Source organism: Nymphalis io, chromosome 8 (genome assembly GCF_905147045.1).
Source record: "Nymphalis io chromosome 8, ilAglIoxx1.1, whole genome shotgun sequence".
Classification (NCBI taxonomy): domain Eukaryota; kingdom Metazoa; phylum Arthropoda; class Insecta; order Lepidoptera; family Nymphalidae; genus Nymphalis; species Nymphalis io.
The window spans coordinates 13,180,554-13,196,414 of NC_065895.1; the positions used below are offsets into that span (position 1 = coordinate 13,180,554).

The 15,861-nt window shown below is 32.6% G+C and overlaps 1 protein-coding gene across 11 annotated transcripts in view; it reads right to left on the reverse strand.

Moving 5' to 3' along the window:
* LOC126769939 (disintegrin and metalloproteinase domain-containing protein 23) overlaps positions 1-15,861 on the reverse strand; it is a 533,325-nt gene that overhangs the window by 199,007 nt on the left and 318,457 nt on the right. For all 11 annotated transcript variants that reach the window (XM_050488959.1, XM_050488967.1, XM_050488957.1 and 8 more), the window contains one exon: positions 521-663. In XM_050488959.1, coding sequence (XP_050344916.1) covers positions 521-663 — 143 coding nt within the window. The remainder of the gene's footprint in view (positions 1-520; positions 664-15,861) is intronic.

A 15,861-nucleotide genomic window follows, 5' to 3' on the forward strand; every position in this document is an offset into this window, starting at 1 on the left:
TTTTGATTACAATTTCTGTATGGTATCTGGAGTATTCTTCTTATTATGTTCAAGCTATATTATTTTCTAAAGATTTATATGAATTGGTGCTAAAACGAGGATTCCTTTTTTACTAGAAATTGATTGTCCTAAAAGTGTGTATAATAGTATATTGAGGTCAGGATTAGCATAGGATTATTATATCTATCAATAAAGCTGAAGTGTAGCAGCGTGGTGAAATTCGCAATAAACATTTTTGGTAACGGAAGAAGAAACCTATGCCACATAGGAAAATAATAACGGGCTTTTGCTGCTATTATAATCTTGTATGTAATGTAATCATTAATGGTATTTATAAAAACATTTTCATTTTTTTTCACATTACTATTACTTTCAATTTCAATTCAAATTATTTAACAGGTAAAGTCAACTTCTATAACGGTATTTAATTTGTACATCATGTATTTGCCTAATACATGATGTACAAATTTAAATATAATCTCAGAATTTTCATTATAAAATGAGTAAGAATAGTTTTTACCTTTGGTGCAATTTCTCTGGTTGATATACCCATTTTCTCGTGGTGTCGAAGCTGCACAGGATAGATGATTTGATAATAGTGTGATCCAATATTTCGAACCAGATCTTGGTTTTGACGGTACTCCCGAAGCAATCTCTCCACCTCTGTAAGAAAAAAAAACTGTTAATTCATATACATTTCAGTTTAGTGGTGGTTGGTTTTCACGAAATGTCGCCAGGTTTTTACTACCCATTTCTTTAGATATACGATGGCCACACAAATTTTTCTGATTTGAAGAGTCTATAAGGCAATCTTACAGGCACAAAAATCATAAGTATCATAGTTGTCATGATTTATGGTACTTTAAGGTGTCAACTGGATGGTACTTCCAATGTGTACCCTAAATTACCATGGGCGATTGTGGCACTTACTATTAGGTAGCTTTATTATGTTGAATAAATAAACAACATCGAAAACAATAAGTCATGTAACCTGATGAATCTGCCAAAATATTGGGTGAAATATAAAAACAAATATAGTCTAAAAATAAAACTCAATATGAAGTATGCGGTAAAAATCTCGAAGTTGTTTTTTTAACGAATTAATTGTCTTGGATTCCTTCCAAACTATACAACCTTTGTACGAAATGGATTCCAATCAACACGATCGGTTGTACAAAATCTATTTATTACGTCATCTAGTATATATGTCAAGAACCATTGTTGAATCTAGATCTTCCGCAAGGTATGTTAATGTATTCAATTCAATCTTTTTGTTCGATGCAAGCGAACACCGTATTATATTCAGCTCATTCAAGCTTCATTTAGAATTTAAGGTAAGCTATTTGTTTATTTTAACGTAAATATTTTGAAAGGCTTAAAATTTAAATAAAGTACAAGGGATAATCTATTCTGTTTCTATAAAAAAAATTCTCTATAACATTTGTTAACATTAGAATATGAATAACATTATCAGAAACGATTTAATAAAAGCTTCTATTTTTGTGACGTCAATAACACATCAGCTAATAAAAATGTTTAAGGGAAGATTAAAAATTAATTTGGTATTAAAAGGATTTTTATTTACCCTAAAACTCTATAAGCTCGCGCCAAAAATTTTAACGCTAATTTAACGATAAAAACGGTACTTTTTATTTGCAGAAAGCGTTTTAAATACGCTGTGACAGATGTTACCTAAGATTTATAGGTAAGTAGGCGAACGAACAGTGAGGGTTGTATCAAATTTAACTATAATCGTCCAAAATATTTGAGATAAGAACAGGCGAGTGATAATGAATGATATAATAATAACGTAATTGTTATTCATCAAATAAATCAATATTGTCCATTGCCATACAACGCGGAAATGCGGCCTGCATTATGGGCAGCTTTGCGTCGGGTGGGAATCGGGACGGACTATTTTAAAATTTGACTAAAATAATAAAAATTAATAATGTAAATTTAAATCAAATCCTATGTAATGATCATGATTATTTGATAATAAATTCATCAAAAAATATACTATTTTTTGATTAATAACAATTTCGTTATTATTATTTGTATTCTTCAGTTTTATATTTTAAAATATATTTTTTTTAATTATTTACAGACATATCATCCTCGCAAGACCGACAAAGTTTCTGGTTCTCCACCTTCCACATCCAGTCGGGTTCCGCCATCTTATTCAAATCATGGTATGGTATCGTTGGATATTGTTGTTATTCAAGGTAAATAGCTTCTGATTAAATATCTTATATTTGTCTGAGTTCCACAATCATTAATTATTCTACCGCCAAACACGCTTTTGTCTATATTCAGTACCACACCGAATTACAATTTGGAAATCTAAAATGTTTCCAATCTTCTCTTTAATGTTTGATATGAAATATTCAAATATATCAAATGCCTTTCAAGTTTTCAATTATCACTATACCATAACATAAATAATTTATGACTGTAATTTGTCAACACTAATTTGAAGTGTTCAATTCCAGTCGAGAAATTTAGTGTATAACCACTGTCATAAAACTCTATAGTGAGATGTAAGATAAAATATGTCTTATGATAAGATAACATTTGCTTGCCTTCCTTTCTTTCACAAAATAAAAAAACTAATATGACTTCACAGCCTAGAATGCAATTGCAACTAAGTCCCCTTTATCATCGTCGTCAAAGCGTGGATATAAAATCTTTACGATGTTCTTAAACCGAACAATGGGGCTTGGATTGAAACTCATTTAGCACATAAGTGGCAATCGTGTAGAATGTAGTAGCATGTTTTACAACTTACTAGCTTTTTTTCATTGTTACAAGTTAATCAACTTATTCTAGCTTAATTTTGGATCAATAAATTTGGTTTCCAGATAAAGAAATATCGACTTTAAATATTTGCCCTTAATATGGGCCACAGTTAGGAAGCGCTTACCCCCCTAAAGACACTGGCACAATAAGAAATATTAACTTACACTGACAATGCGCCAACAAACGTGGGAACTAAGAGACATGCCCTTGTACCTGTAATTACACTCGCTTAAAATTTGTACTCCTTTTTAAGCACAAGCGCACGGAAAATTGTGATATTTGGCATGGTAAAAGTTTATATGGAGAAAAAGTACAGAAATATAAAATATAAGTAAATTTGTATTATAAATACATTATAATAATTAAAATAAGACATTCATACACATTTAATTAGCAATGAATTACGTTGGAATTTTGACCTCTAGCAACATTAATTCACCACCAGTTGCAGATGTCACTAATTGATTTAACGCGACTATCATTACACATTGTAACACTAATCAAGTACGCGATGCAGACATCTCGAGATTGTGGTCAATCCTATTTGTATTATGTTAATTATTGTCTAATTATGATATTTTAATTACACTTTGTTAACAAATATACATATATATATATATGTACATATGTGCGTATGTACATTACTAATGTATTGGTATGACTTATCACCAAAAAAACCGGCAGATGAATTTAATCAATAACATATATAAATAAATGCACTTTATGCATAGCGATCGGTTCAGTTGTTTATCTTAATGAAGCATCCAATAGACAAAGAGACATGAGCTTAAAACTAGCGTTGTACATTACCTGTATACTTCCAAACTGTATAATATTATTATATATAATATTTGTTAGATAATACTGGTGGTAGGGCTTTGTGCAAGCTCGTCTGGGTAGGTACCACCCACTCATCAGATATTCTACCGCAAAACAGCAATACTTAATATTGTTGTGTTCCGGTTTGAAGGGTGAGTGAGCCAGTGTAATTACAGGCACAAGGGACATAAAATCTTAGTTCCCAAGGTTGGTGGCGTATTGGCTATAAGCGATGGTTGACATTTCTTACAATGCCAATGCCAATGTCTAAGGGCGTTTGGTGACCACTTACCATCAGGTGGCCCATATGCTCGTCCACCTTCCTATTGTATAAAAAAAAAAAATTGTTACTGAATAAATAAAATAAATGATAAAGATACATGTAGCAAATAGAATCAACACTATTTCGTAAGCATCCGCAATGCACGCTCCACACTATTAAATTGCGTTTCGTTGCCAACTCTTGTTAAGCCCTAGCGCTTCCTTTTTACCCTAATTTAATGCATTTCTCGCTTCACATAATATACAGAAATAGAGAGAACAAATACAAGAATATGAGATATTTAGTGTTATATTTTGTGTTTTTGGAAAAGCTTCCTCATTGCAACAATAAAAAATTAGCAAATAACTGTATCATACTTTTTATTATTTTGCTCAACGTTTCGAAAAAGTTGCTTCTGTAATGGTTGTGAGCGTTACCTGACAGTTATGTCAATATAATAAATAAATACATTTTTTTGTAGAAATTTATAAAGTAGATGTCATATTCATTCATTATTTATAATTTTGTTAACAGACACCGTTATTTAAGTTAATGATTTTTTTTTGTCAATTAGGGCGGAAGCTTTGATTTGCATGATAAGTAACCTATAATTCGTATATATACTTTGTAACACTATTTTTATATTCGCACTAACAAAATGTATTTCTTAGTATATAACATTGACTTCCTAATAAATAAGTGGTGGCTATTAATAACTGTAATCCGATTTTTTTTTCTTGCCGTTCATTTTTTCGTTATTTTTAAACACTTATCCCGGCAACCAATAGGCAGTTTTAATTGAATTCGTTGGAGTATTCCATAAAAAATAAAAAAAATATGATTAATATTTTGTTTTTTTAAATAAGGCAATTATATTATGACTGTATAACATCTTAATTGAAGAATGAAGAAAAATTAAAAATTGAAATTGTTTTTAGGTATAAGCTGAACAGCATTTATATATGTGTATAATGAACGTGCCTCTGACATTATGTTTCGAGAAAATAAAAACAATTCGTCCATCTATCTACCCTTATAAGGGTATAAAATGTCATTGTTATTAAGCAAAAAGCGCTTAATAATAAAATAATACAACCAAATGAAGGAGGTGGAGCTACATAGAACCTCAACATAGACATAAATAGGGTAAGAACACTTTGACACATTTCGCAGCGGTAGAAGGGTTTGTCCTAGAAATGTCAATCAGTAATAATTAATTTGCGGAACCCTCGAATACTAAATTAATAAGTGCCTATACCGGGTATTGACAGCGCTGAAATGTCATCAATTATATATATTTTTTTGTTTTAGAGCTACGAAATTTATTTAGACTTGGAATTTTCAAAAATCGTATGTTTCGAATACGGAGGACATAAAGCATGACCATTGGAATAATTTAATTTTAAATTTATTTGAAAAAGTGCTATCTGGTGATTAATAATATATTAGATCGATACTCTCTGCCCCATTTACCGATTGTAGGACTCCCAGTCCGATCTGGGTGAGAAACACCCATTCATTTATTACTTATTCTAAAAAATACTATTTCTTATTATTGTATTCCGGTTTGAATGGTTAACTTAGTTTCTTAAGATGGTAGCTTGACGATATACATATAATAGCCTATAACAGACTATATAACGTAGTAGGTTATGAACTTAGTTCGTTCAATCATAGTAACTTTTCAGTTTTATATTATTTCATATAAATGTGACGCTTCTTATAAACATGGTATAAAGAATCATGCACATCTGCACGACCAAGTTAATCTAAAACGATGTGGAACATTGCAAGATATATCTGCGCGATTACTTGAATGCGAAGTTTCTTTATAGAAGCTATTTTGTTTGGTCACACAGGTTTTGCTGTAGCTTTATAGATGATTCTAATATACGATAGCATTCGCTTTGAACATCAATATTCGATTTCTTTACTAGTTTTATGCACATCATCTTATGCATTTTGAGCTGTACTGGTGGTAGAGCTTTGTGCAAGCTCGTCTGGGTTGGTACCACCCACTCATCAGATATTCTACCGCAAAACAGCAGTATATGTTATTGTTGTGTTCCGGTTTGAAGGATGAGTGAGCCAGTGTAATTACAGGCACAAGGGACATAAAATCTTAGTTCCCAAGGTTGGTGGCGCATTGGCTATGTAAGCGATGGTTGACATTTCTTACAATGCCAATGTCTAAGGGCGTTTGGTGACCACTTACCATCAGGTGGCCCATATGCTCGTCCGCCTTCCTATTCTAAAAAAAAAAATGCGTTGATGTAAGAAATAATTTTGTTTGTTACATAAAATTAAAGATGACTTACCATATTTATATATGCCAATCTGATACGTGTATTCTTTAAATATCGATAAATGGCTTTCTTATAAACATTGTTTGGCAAGTGATCAGTTAAACGATGTTGCCTTCTTCTTTCGAATATCTACTCAATAATGACAGAAAAAGAGAAATCAGTGTTTATTACTTCGTTGGCTACTAGCAATATAGTACATGGTTTAAATTTCTTACAATGTCTATTGACTTTATCAGCTCATTTGCAAAACTGCGTTCTTCTTCTTCTTTGTTCAAACCCTCTTCCCAGTTCAGCTGGGGTCGGGTCTCCTTATACATCTGCGCCAGAGAGCTCTGTTCTGGGTTGTCTGTATACTCAGATTCTCTTCCCCTCGGTCGGTCCGGGATATTTAAGGCTATCCTATCAAGAAATAGGATGATCATCGTTACGTCTCAGGATATGGCCGTACCAGCGCAGTCGACATTCCTTCAATTTTTCCACAATTGGTGTTACCTTGAACGATCCCCTGACATACTCATTCCTTACTTTGTCCAGCCGGGTGATTCCTCCCGCCCATCTAAGCATTTTCATCTCGCTTGTATGCAGTTGTTGTTCGTGTGTCTTTTTGATGGTCCTACACTCTGCCCCATAGATCATGGATGGGCGATGATCATGAGTGTACAAAACGGTAGTATGTTTTATACACTTTTCCTTTTACAAGAATGGGCATTCTATGGTCACAGAGAACACCCGAAAGCGATTTCCATTTTATCCAGGCGGTTTTTATGCGGTGTTCCACGTCCTTATCGATATTTGCATCAGTAGTAAGCACAGATCCAGGACATTTGATGTTGTCTACTTTGGGTAGTGCGCGGTTGTCTATGTAAATATTACATCCCGTCTCTTCTGTCCCTCCATAGTCACACTCAAAATATTCGGTCTTACTTCGACTAATGCGTAGCCCATGGTTTTCTATTTGTGTCACCCACCGGTTAAGTGTTTCCTGTAGGTTTTGTGCATTTTTCGCCACTAGGACTATATCATCTGCGTAAAGAATACACTCTGGTGCTGGCTTTTGTATGCCTCTCGTGATGTAGTCCATGCACAGGTTGAATTGCAATGGGCTCAAGGCAGATCCCTGATGTACTCCTACATTTACGTGGAAGGGCTCGCCAAGACCCGCTGCACTTTTGACGCGCGTTTTGGTGTTTACGTACATATCTTGTACATAAGCACCAAACCGCTTTGTTTATATATTGGTGATAGAATGCTATTACGCCAGGATTCAGGGATATTGCCATCTTTAATAATAGCGTTAAAAAGCTTGGTGAGCCAGGGTGTTGCAGATTCTTTCAGCTTCTTCCAGAGATCTGCTGGTATCTGGTCGGGACTAGTGGTCTTATTGTATTTCATTTTTGATATGGCCTTGCTCACCTCCTCCTCTAATATAGATTTTATAGGCCCTTCAACAGGCGGCATATGGGGCATTTTTTGACTCGAAAACTCCTCGTTCATTAGTTGTTCGTAGTATTCCTTCCATCTTATGTTTATATCCTTGTTCGCCGTTAGTAAAACACCCTGGGAATTTTTGATGTATTTGTTACATTTAATATCGAGAGTAGACCTATTGCGTTGTCGGGCTATTTTGTAGATAGAGTTCTCATCCTCGGCTTTTCCAATCTATCATAAAAATCTTCTCTAGATTTTGCCATGGATTGTGCTACAGCAGATTTAGCTATCTTTTTAAGATTCTTATAAGACGTTTTACTTATGCGCAGTGCTCCACATGAAATACCCAGGATCACTTTTGCCCTTTCGAAACATAGTCTTTCGAAATCAAACCACATCTGATTAGCTTATTTGTCGGTCTCAGTGTCTTCTTTCATTTAGGCGTGGGCCCATTCTAGAAGCGGTGAGCACCTTGACGGAGTGCAGTTCTTTCCACTTAATACTGTCTGTTCTGCCGATGTGTGTTGTTATAGGTTTGGGTAGTTTCATGACTGAGACGAGAAGCCTATGTTGTGAGGCAAGCCCATTGCCGGGAATCACTTTACAGTCCTTATAAAGTTTAAAGATGTCGTTGCTGGCGAGGATATAATCTATTTGTGAGTTATATTCAGAGCATTTGTAGGTGATAAGGTCCGGTTTTTTTTTGGAAGTATGTATTAATTATTTTTACTAAGTGCCTGGATGCGAAATTAAGAATTCTTATTCCTTTTTTATTTCTACTGCCAAATCCATAGCCTCCATGGATGTCGCTATAAAGGTCATTCTTTTCTCCTACATGTCCATTCAGGTCTCCTCCTATGTGGGCAAGTTCTGTTAAAGGAATATTTTGCATAATTTCGTCAAAGTCCTCCCAGAAATCTTGCTTTTCTTGTTCAGAACATCCCGTTTGTGGTGCATATACAAAGATTAAGTTCAAAGGCGTCCATTGCTAGTTTTATGCTAATAAGTCTGTCATTCTTCCTATCCACGTTGATTATTCTCGTTTTCAGGTTTTCATCCAATACGATACCTACTCCGTTTCTTTTGGTATCAGTACCATGGTATACAAGCTGGTAGCCATTTCCGATATCCCTGGATTTTGACCCTTTCCATTTCGTTTCTTGTACGCAGCAGGCGTTTATTTGTCTTGCATTTAGAATTTCGCTTAGTTTTGTGCTGCGTCCCGTCATTGTGCCGAGGTTCCACGATGCGAGTCTGAGTTTGTCAAAGACTTTTGGATGCGAACGTTGGTTCTTGTCTTTAGCGTCGCTTGTGGGGAACGCCCTAACATGTATCGTATTTTTCGCATCTACGTCGCTTGAGGGGGACGCCCAAAAACTGCGTTCTGATCTAAATTAAAAAAAAAACTTTTAAAACCTTTTTTTATTACTGTTCAACTCAAGGAAGATTTAATTCTATTTCAACCAAGAATTGTCACGGTTTGATATAAAAGGACGCAAGAGGTTTTGAATGTCATAATATTTTAAGGGTGCTTTCACGTCATAAATATTGAGATAAGAGCTCGTATTTTAATAAAAAGAGGAATACTAATAAAGAGTGGGATTTTCGGCTTATAAAATATTTTTTATGTTTTTTTTTTATTTATTTAATTTATAATGATAAGTATCAAAATTTTAAATGTAAAACTACCACCGGTTTAAATATATAAATGTAGATACTAGTGTAGAACCCGCAAGAACCATACAATCATATACTAAGTTATCAGTGGTTATGATGCCTTTGAAACGAGATTAAATGTTAACGTTATTTGAAAACTTTCATCTAGCTGTTCATTGTTTCAATTGTTGAGACACAGCTTTTGAAAATAGTTAGTAGCCGCTAAAATACCGCGGTTTGTTCTCGCAGATTCGAAACTGAACATGAAACTCCTCCTTTGATCCTATATTTGTTGTATTATCTGTAGAACGACTAATTTTAATATACTATGGACTACACATTGCGATCTCCTGACTTAATCTAGGAATTAAAAATACATTAGATGTTTCTTTTTGACGGGCCGGTTGGCGTGGTTGGTTGATACTTTCACTCCGAAGGCTGTGGGTTCGATTCCCACCCAGGACAGACATTTGTGTTCATGAACATGTCTGTTTGTCTCTAGTCTGGGTGAAATTATTTATATAAGTATGTGTTTACAAAAAAAAGTAATATATGTAGTATATCAGCTGTCTGGTTTCCATAGTACAAGCTCTGCTTAATTTGCGATCAGATGGCCGTGTGTGAATAATGTCCCAGGATATTATTATTTATTTTTTTGTTAAGAAAATTTTGGTAGCAAGCCGGAGTTTGGAGCTAGTGTTAACATTACAGTGCATCAATAATTATCTAAAGAATTTGGTCCTGTGCCTAAACTATTACCTCTTAAGGTCGTGTTGACTTTTCCAGCGGTATATGAGGGAATGGAATAGAAAGCTTATTTTTGTTTACATATATTTAATTATATCTTCTGAGCAATTGGTTAGTATCTATTTCGACTGACTGCCTGAAATATATCTCCATGATTTATACGGAGACATAGGACTCTTATTTTGAAAGACCTATTGTTCATTATCAGCCTTTCTCCAAGTCAAATTCGCGTGAATTTTGGAGGCGTCACTTACTAACCAACAACAAGTAATGGAAAATCAAGTGTTGCTTTTGAGGATACAAATCCCTGAGCATTAAGTAATCTAGACTACACATATTACTCTATAACCATCCTTAATATTTATCAAAAAATCTTGCAATACAATGTATTCCATTTTATATTAAATAAACCGAAAATATATGTGTAAGATGAATTTACTGAGTTGCGCTTGCGGGACTGTCGTTATAATGACCTCATTGCTTTGTGACCCAAAATATCAGCGACAATTTTTTTAATATAACATCACATTTCGTTTAATTAAAGTAAAAGCGCCGAAAAATCTCGACGTCAAGACTTAATGAAAGAAAAATGATTGGAATGTCGAAGTTGTTAAGTTTTTTATGAGTTTTAGCGTATTTTCGAATTAGTGGGCTCAGATGGAAAGAAAAAATGATTTTTTTTTTTCATTGTATTGGGTAGTCAGAATGACAAGTAATCAACATGACAACAACCACATTGAATACTCATTAGCATTGTAAAAAATTATATACATATAAAAAAAAAACTAACGTTGCAATAAGATAGGTATTTCGAACTTACAAACATATATCGAGTTTATTCAGTTGTTTGTTCTACAAGGAGTCGGTGGTCAGACTCAAAAGTAAAATTATCATTCGACATTGCAAAGATGTATCAGTAATTGTTTTAATTAGGCTTACAAGATATTAGAAGACTAAATGTTTAACGAAAATATATCAAAGAGTACAGTACATACAAACATAAAATGTAAAGAGTTATAAAATGAAAAATAAATTACTAAAAAATATTTCGATTTAAAATCAGTTGCAACAATTTCATATTCACTCATGCATCCGATTAAATTTCCATCGAAATACGCTTTCCAAATGCATTTGACAGTCCGTTACCAAGATGGCGCCCGTACGCCCGAGCGTACGCCCGAGCTGTACGACACAATGGTACAAGTATTAAACCTGACTGTTCCGAATTCTACATAACGCTCTGATGACTATAATTATTCTAACCACGAAGGAACATTATTTTACCTTTGTCTTTAAATTTTCTTTATTGTTTTGTCATATTTAGTTACACATACCAAATATACTGATTTCTCTGTATTTATAAAATGCAAAATATAAATCGTATTTATATAATATCGTTAAAGATTTTTGGGAATCCTATATATTAGCCTTATATATATATATATATAATATAACCAAAGGTAATAAAAAATATTTACTCTTTTATTATTTTGTGCTGCTTATTAAGCTTTACTTATGTCTTAAATCTTTGTCTTAAATTTATTTCTTAAATATTTTCGAAAATCTAAACTCGATGGTTGGGTATTGATGGATGGTACCGTACTCATTCGATATTCTACCTCTAAACAGCAATATTTAGGATTGTTGTGATGGTACGTTGACGATGTACAAAATGGTTAATGTTTCGTACATCGTCAAAGTCTATGGGTGGTAGTGACCACTAAACATCAAGTTTTATATAATATGAAAACTCGTTATATACTCGTAATTATGGTAAGCAATAAAATTTAAAGGTACATTTTATACAACCAAATATGCTGACTACAAGTTACTCTTTAAATAACTTAGGTACTCGAATGCAAAGACCATGTGAACTGAACTCAAAACGCTCAAGTACAATTTATATTTTTTCAATAATCAGAATCCAATATTAATCCCTTTTAAATCATTGCACATACGAGCTCAAATAACGTAGCGTGTGTAACGGATTAAGAGATAAAAGCAGAAACGCTATCCGCCATATATAAGCAAACAAATACATTTTATCGTATTTTTAACCTTCTCTAAAAGGTTTGGACTCTTTATCTACACATAACGTTATATAAATATGTTATACTTATATACATTTTTCATTATATAGCGTTCGATTTTAAATGAATTTTGGAGTGTTGAGTAGGTTTTTTTTTTAATAATTAAAAATGTTTTGAATATATCGTTCTATGAAGGTATATTTTTCTAATTCTATTTTCAAATTGAATTCAAATTTAATGCACGCCGTTGGATATATATGGCAGAATATTATCTGACACATGCAAGTTTTCTCATGATGTTTAATGTCACCCAGATTTAAAATGAGCGAATAATTCAATGATACTCACCTATTTTGACTCCGGAATATTCAATCACGATTCACATCTTCTAACCACCGATCCACCTTAGCTTTTTATTTTGTGAACATTTCAATTATTTTATATTATAGGATTCATACTAAATTACTCGTAAAAGTTACACAATTAAACTCATTTGCAAATTGATATTAAACAGGCTATGGGATTGTATTTAATCCTCGCCATGTTAAAACGAATTGTCGATTGAAAATTGTTTCCAATTTTATCTCGTTTTGGTGATGTAAAATAACAAAAAGATAAATTTATTAATAATATTTCAATAATATATATAATATGATATCATACGTGAAATATAGGGCGCGTTCACACAACAACGGTAACCGCAGCTGTTGCGGTAACCGCAGCCTCCGTGTTTAACGATTATATGAGAACACAAAACTAAATAAGCGGTTAGACTGTGTATGAATTTAAATGTCAGAGTAATATTAAATTATACTTTTAGTGTAATTTAAGTACATAATTAAATTGAATCACCTGTATATACGCGTATGCTTCAAAGTTTACGTCAGTTTCAATTGTTTTTGTGAACATTTTTAATAATTGGTTCAACTATGGAAAGTAAAATAAATTTAAGCCAAATATATTACAAACATATTACAAGCAGATTTGAATCGATATTTTAATATTCATGAAACGTAAATATGATTCAAAAAACTTATATAGCTATTTGTGCACAATATTATATAGCTATTTGTGCTTGTTTCTAATAAAAAGTGTATATAACACTTGATATAGGTTGAAAGTGCTGCTCAAATGAAATGACAGTACTCTGAAATATAGTTCGAGTAAGGAAATTAAAAAATGAATATTTTATTATAATTATAATTTATTTACATGTAAGTCAAAATGTCGGTATATTTTTTTTAATTAAATTAATAAAGCATTTAGTACACATTTGTACATATCGCAGCCGAACGTTTCATCAGTCTGATACTACCTTATGGAAGCTCGTCTCGGATGATTCAATTAAGCCGTCATCCAATTCCATTAAAGTTTGAAAGCGTATTCATGGGAAGTAAATCTTTTGTAATGCGGCACCGCCCGTCGCTACGTGACTAATTGTGTGTCATCTCGATTGCAATGTAATGGGTCATAGATTAATACGTCAGGGTAATTTTCAGTTTCACGGTGACGTCGAAAGAAGGAAATGTTCCCGGGAAACTTTGAATTTCGAATGTCGGAAAAATATTAACGAATTTGTTAGACAATTCGATGTAATATTAGTACATTTGAGTTATTCGTACAAGTTCTTTATAGGTACCACCCAGTCACCATATATTCTACTGCCTAACTGTGTTCTGGTTTGGAATTTGAGTGAGCTAGCGTAGCTACAGGTACAATGGACATATCATCACAAGGAAGGTACTAGCGATATAAGGGATGCTTAATATCTCTTACAATTACAAAGTCTATACGCGGTGGTAACCTAATACCATAAAAATATTGTACAAGGGTTTATCCTAAAACTATTACTCGACTGTATTTAGTCAGTAACTCTTTAGTGGGGCCATGTACACAGTTAAACAACGGAATTCCCCAAAGAGTTGTAATAAAAAAATAAGTTGAACTGCCTCCTGGTAATTATTTCATGAAATTGAAAATTGTAAGCAATTATAAACATAAAAAAACCCGCTGAGTTTCTTTCGCATTCACAATTGTTAATATTTTTATAATTACTAGTTTTAGCTGGACTACAGTTGTTTGTCATTATAAAATATAGTAAAAAAAAATCCTTGATCATATTTTTTGTGTTTGTATATAGCTCATCATAATTAATTGCCTTAAAAGTGTGTGTTATATGTATAAGTGTGTGTGTGTGTGTGTGTTTAAAAAAGTATTTTAACAAGCTATATATGTTTGAAATTGTGTAAGTACCAACATACATAGCTATGACATGTTTTAACAACTGACATCGTTTATTTAAAGCTCATTATGCGTGTACTCGTCTGCTGATTTCGTTTATAATTTTCAGTTCAATTACAATTTCAATTAAAATTTTTAAATGGTTGGCTGGTGGAGAATCTGGAGTTGAGAAATCTTATTAAAGATTTTTTCTTTGTATTCTTAATATTAAAATAACAATTGTAACAACCACTTATTAATCGTGTGTCTTCGTATTTTAATTCTAAAACGTGCTCAAAACCAGTCTAGGCTTATTTTTGAAAGCATGCTAGATTAATTTTTTGTAGAAAAGTAAATTAACAATAATGAAATTTAGCATACGTTATCAGGGGTACAGAAAGCAACACAGGGTAACATATACTTCACGCGAGCGAAACCCCGACCAGAAACCAATAATGAAAAATATCACAAAGGGCTAGTGTGTGATAATCGTTATAAAATTTCATATAAGTATTTCAACAAGTGATTAATAGTCTCGCTTAATTACGCTTAACCTCGGAACGCTTAAAGCGCTTTGTTCCATAAATCGCTCGCCGATGAATAAGTGTGTAAATATATTTTTTAAACAATGGCTTAACCGACATTGTTTGCGAATGACACTTGAGGAATGCTGGTAATTTTAACTATAATGACTGGAGCGTGAGTCGCGATAATGACGTGGTTTACGAATGAGGAATGAATGACTTGCAAGTCAAGAAGGTGGATGCATTCATTCTGTTTATCTGTAACACCGTCCAAACACAAACGGTGTAACTTATACATCAATAAAACTTATATATATTTATATATATATATATATAAATAATAAATAAAATAAAATTTACTTCAGATAAGTAGCTTTCAAAGTGGGTTGGTAAAAGAATTAAAAGCTTATATTCTATGTTAGTGAATGCTATTTAATATTTAGTCACAAATTCATTGTCAGTTACATATATGAACAATATGACGCACAATTGAAGAATCATACCTCTCAGTTACGGTCTTCAGGATGGAGTTGGAGCTGGAAAACTAATATGTTTTTAATCAACTTAAAAAAATTAGGTTCTTAATTCAGTTGCATTTTTTACCGTTTGTTACCTCAGACTTCCGTCATTTATATGTATGGGTTTTTTTGTTTGCCTTCCGTTAAGTGTAGTTCTTTCTAAATTTGAAGAAATCATACCATACCTAATTGTGAAATAATAGGGGTTTAAATTTTTTATAGGTTTGAATTATATTTCTTTTTATATTAATTCAGACTACATTATTTAATTGTTAATTCTATGTTGCCTTTTATAGAAAACAATTTTATATTAAACTAGAATAAGAATAACATCAAAAGAAATGTTATTTTCATTTAATAAATAAATAGAGTTATAACGATTATGAACTGTTATCAAAATTAGTAATTATTAAAAGTTCAAAAAGCTTAACTGTTTCCAGAAAATAAATTCCACAACACCTCTGCGACTCCTACGTTGCTTTTTAACAACAAATAAATTTAAGCTTTGTACAAACTTGAATTTCTTAATATTTCATTAGTAGGAACTTTTTG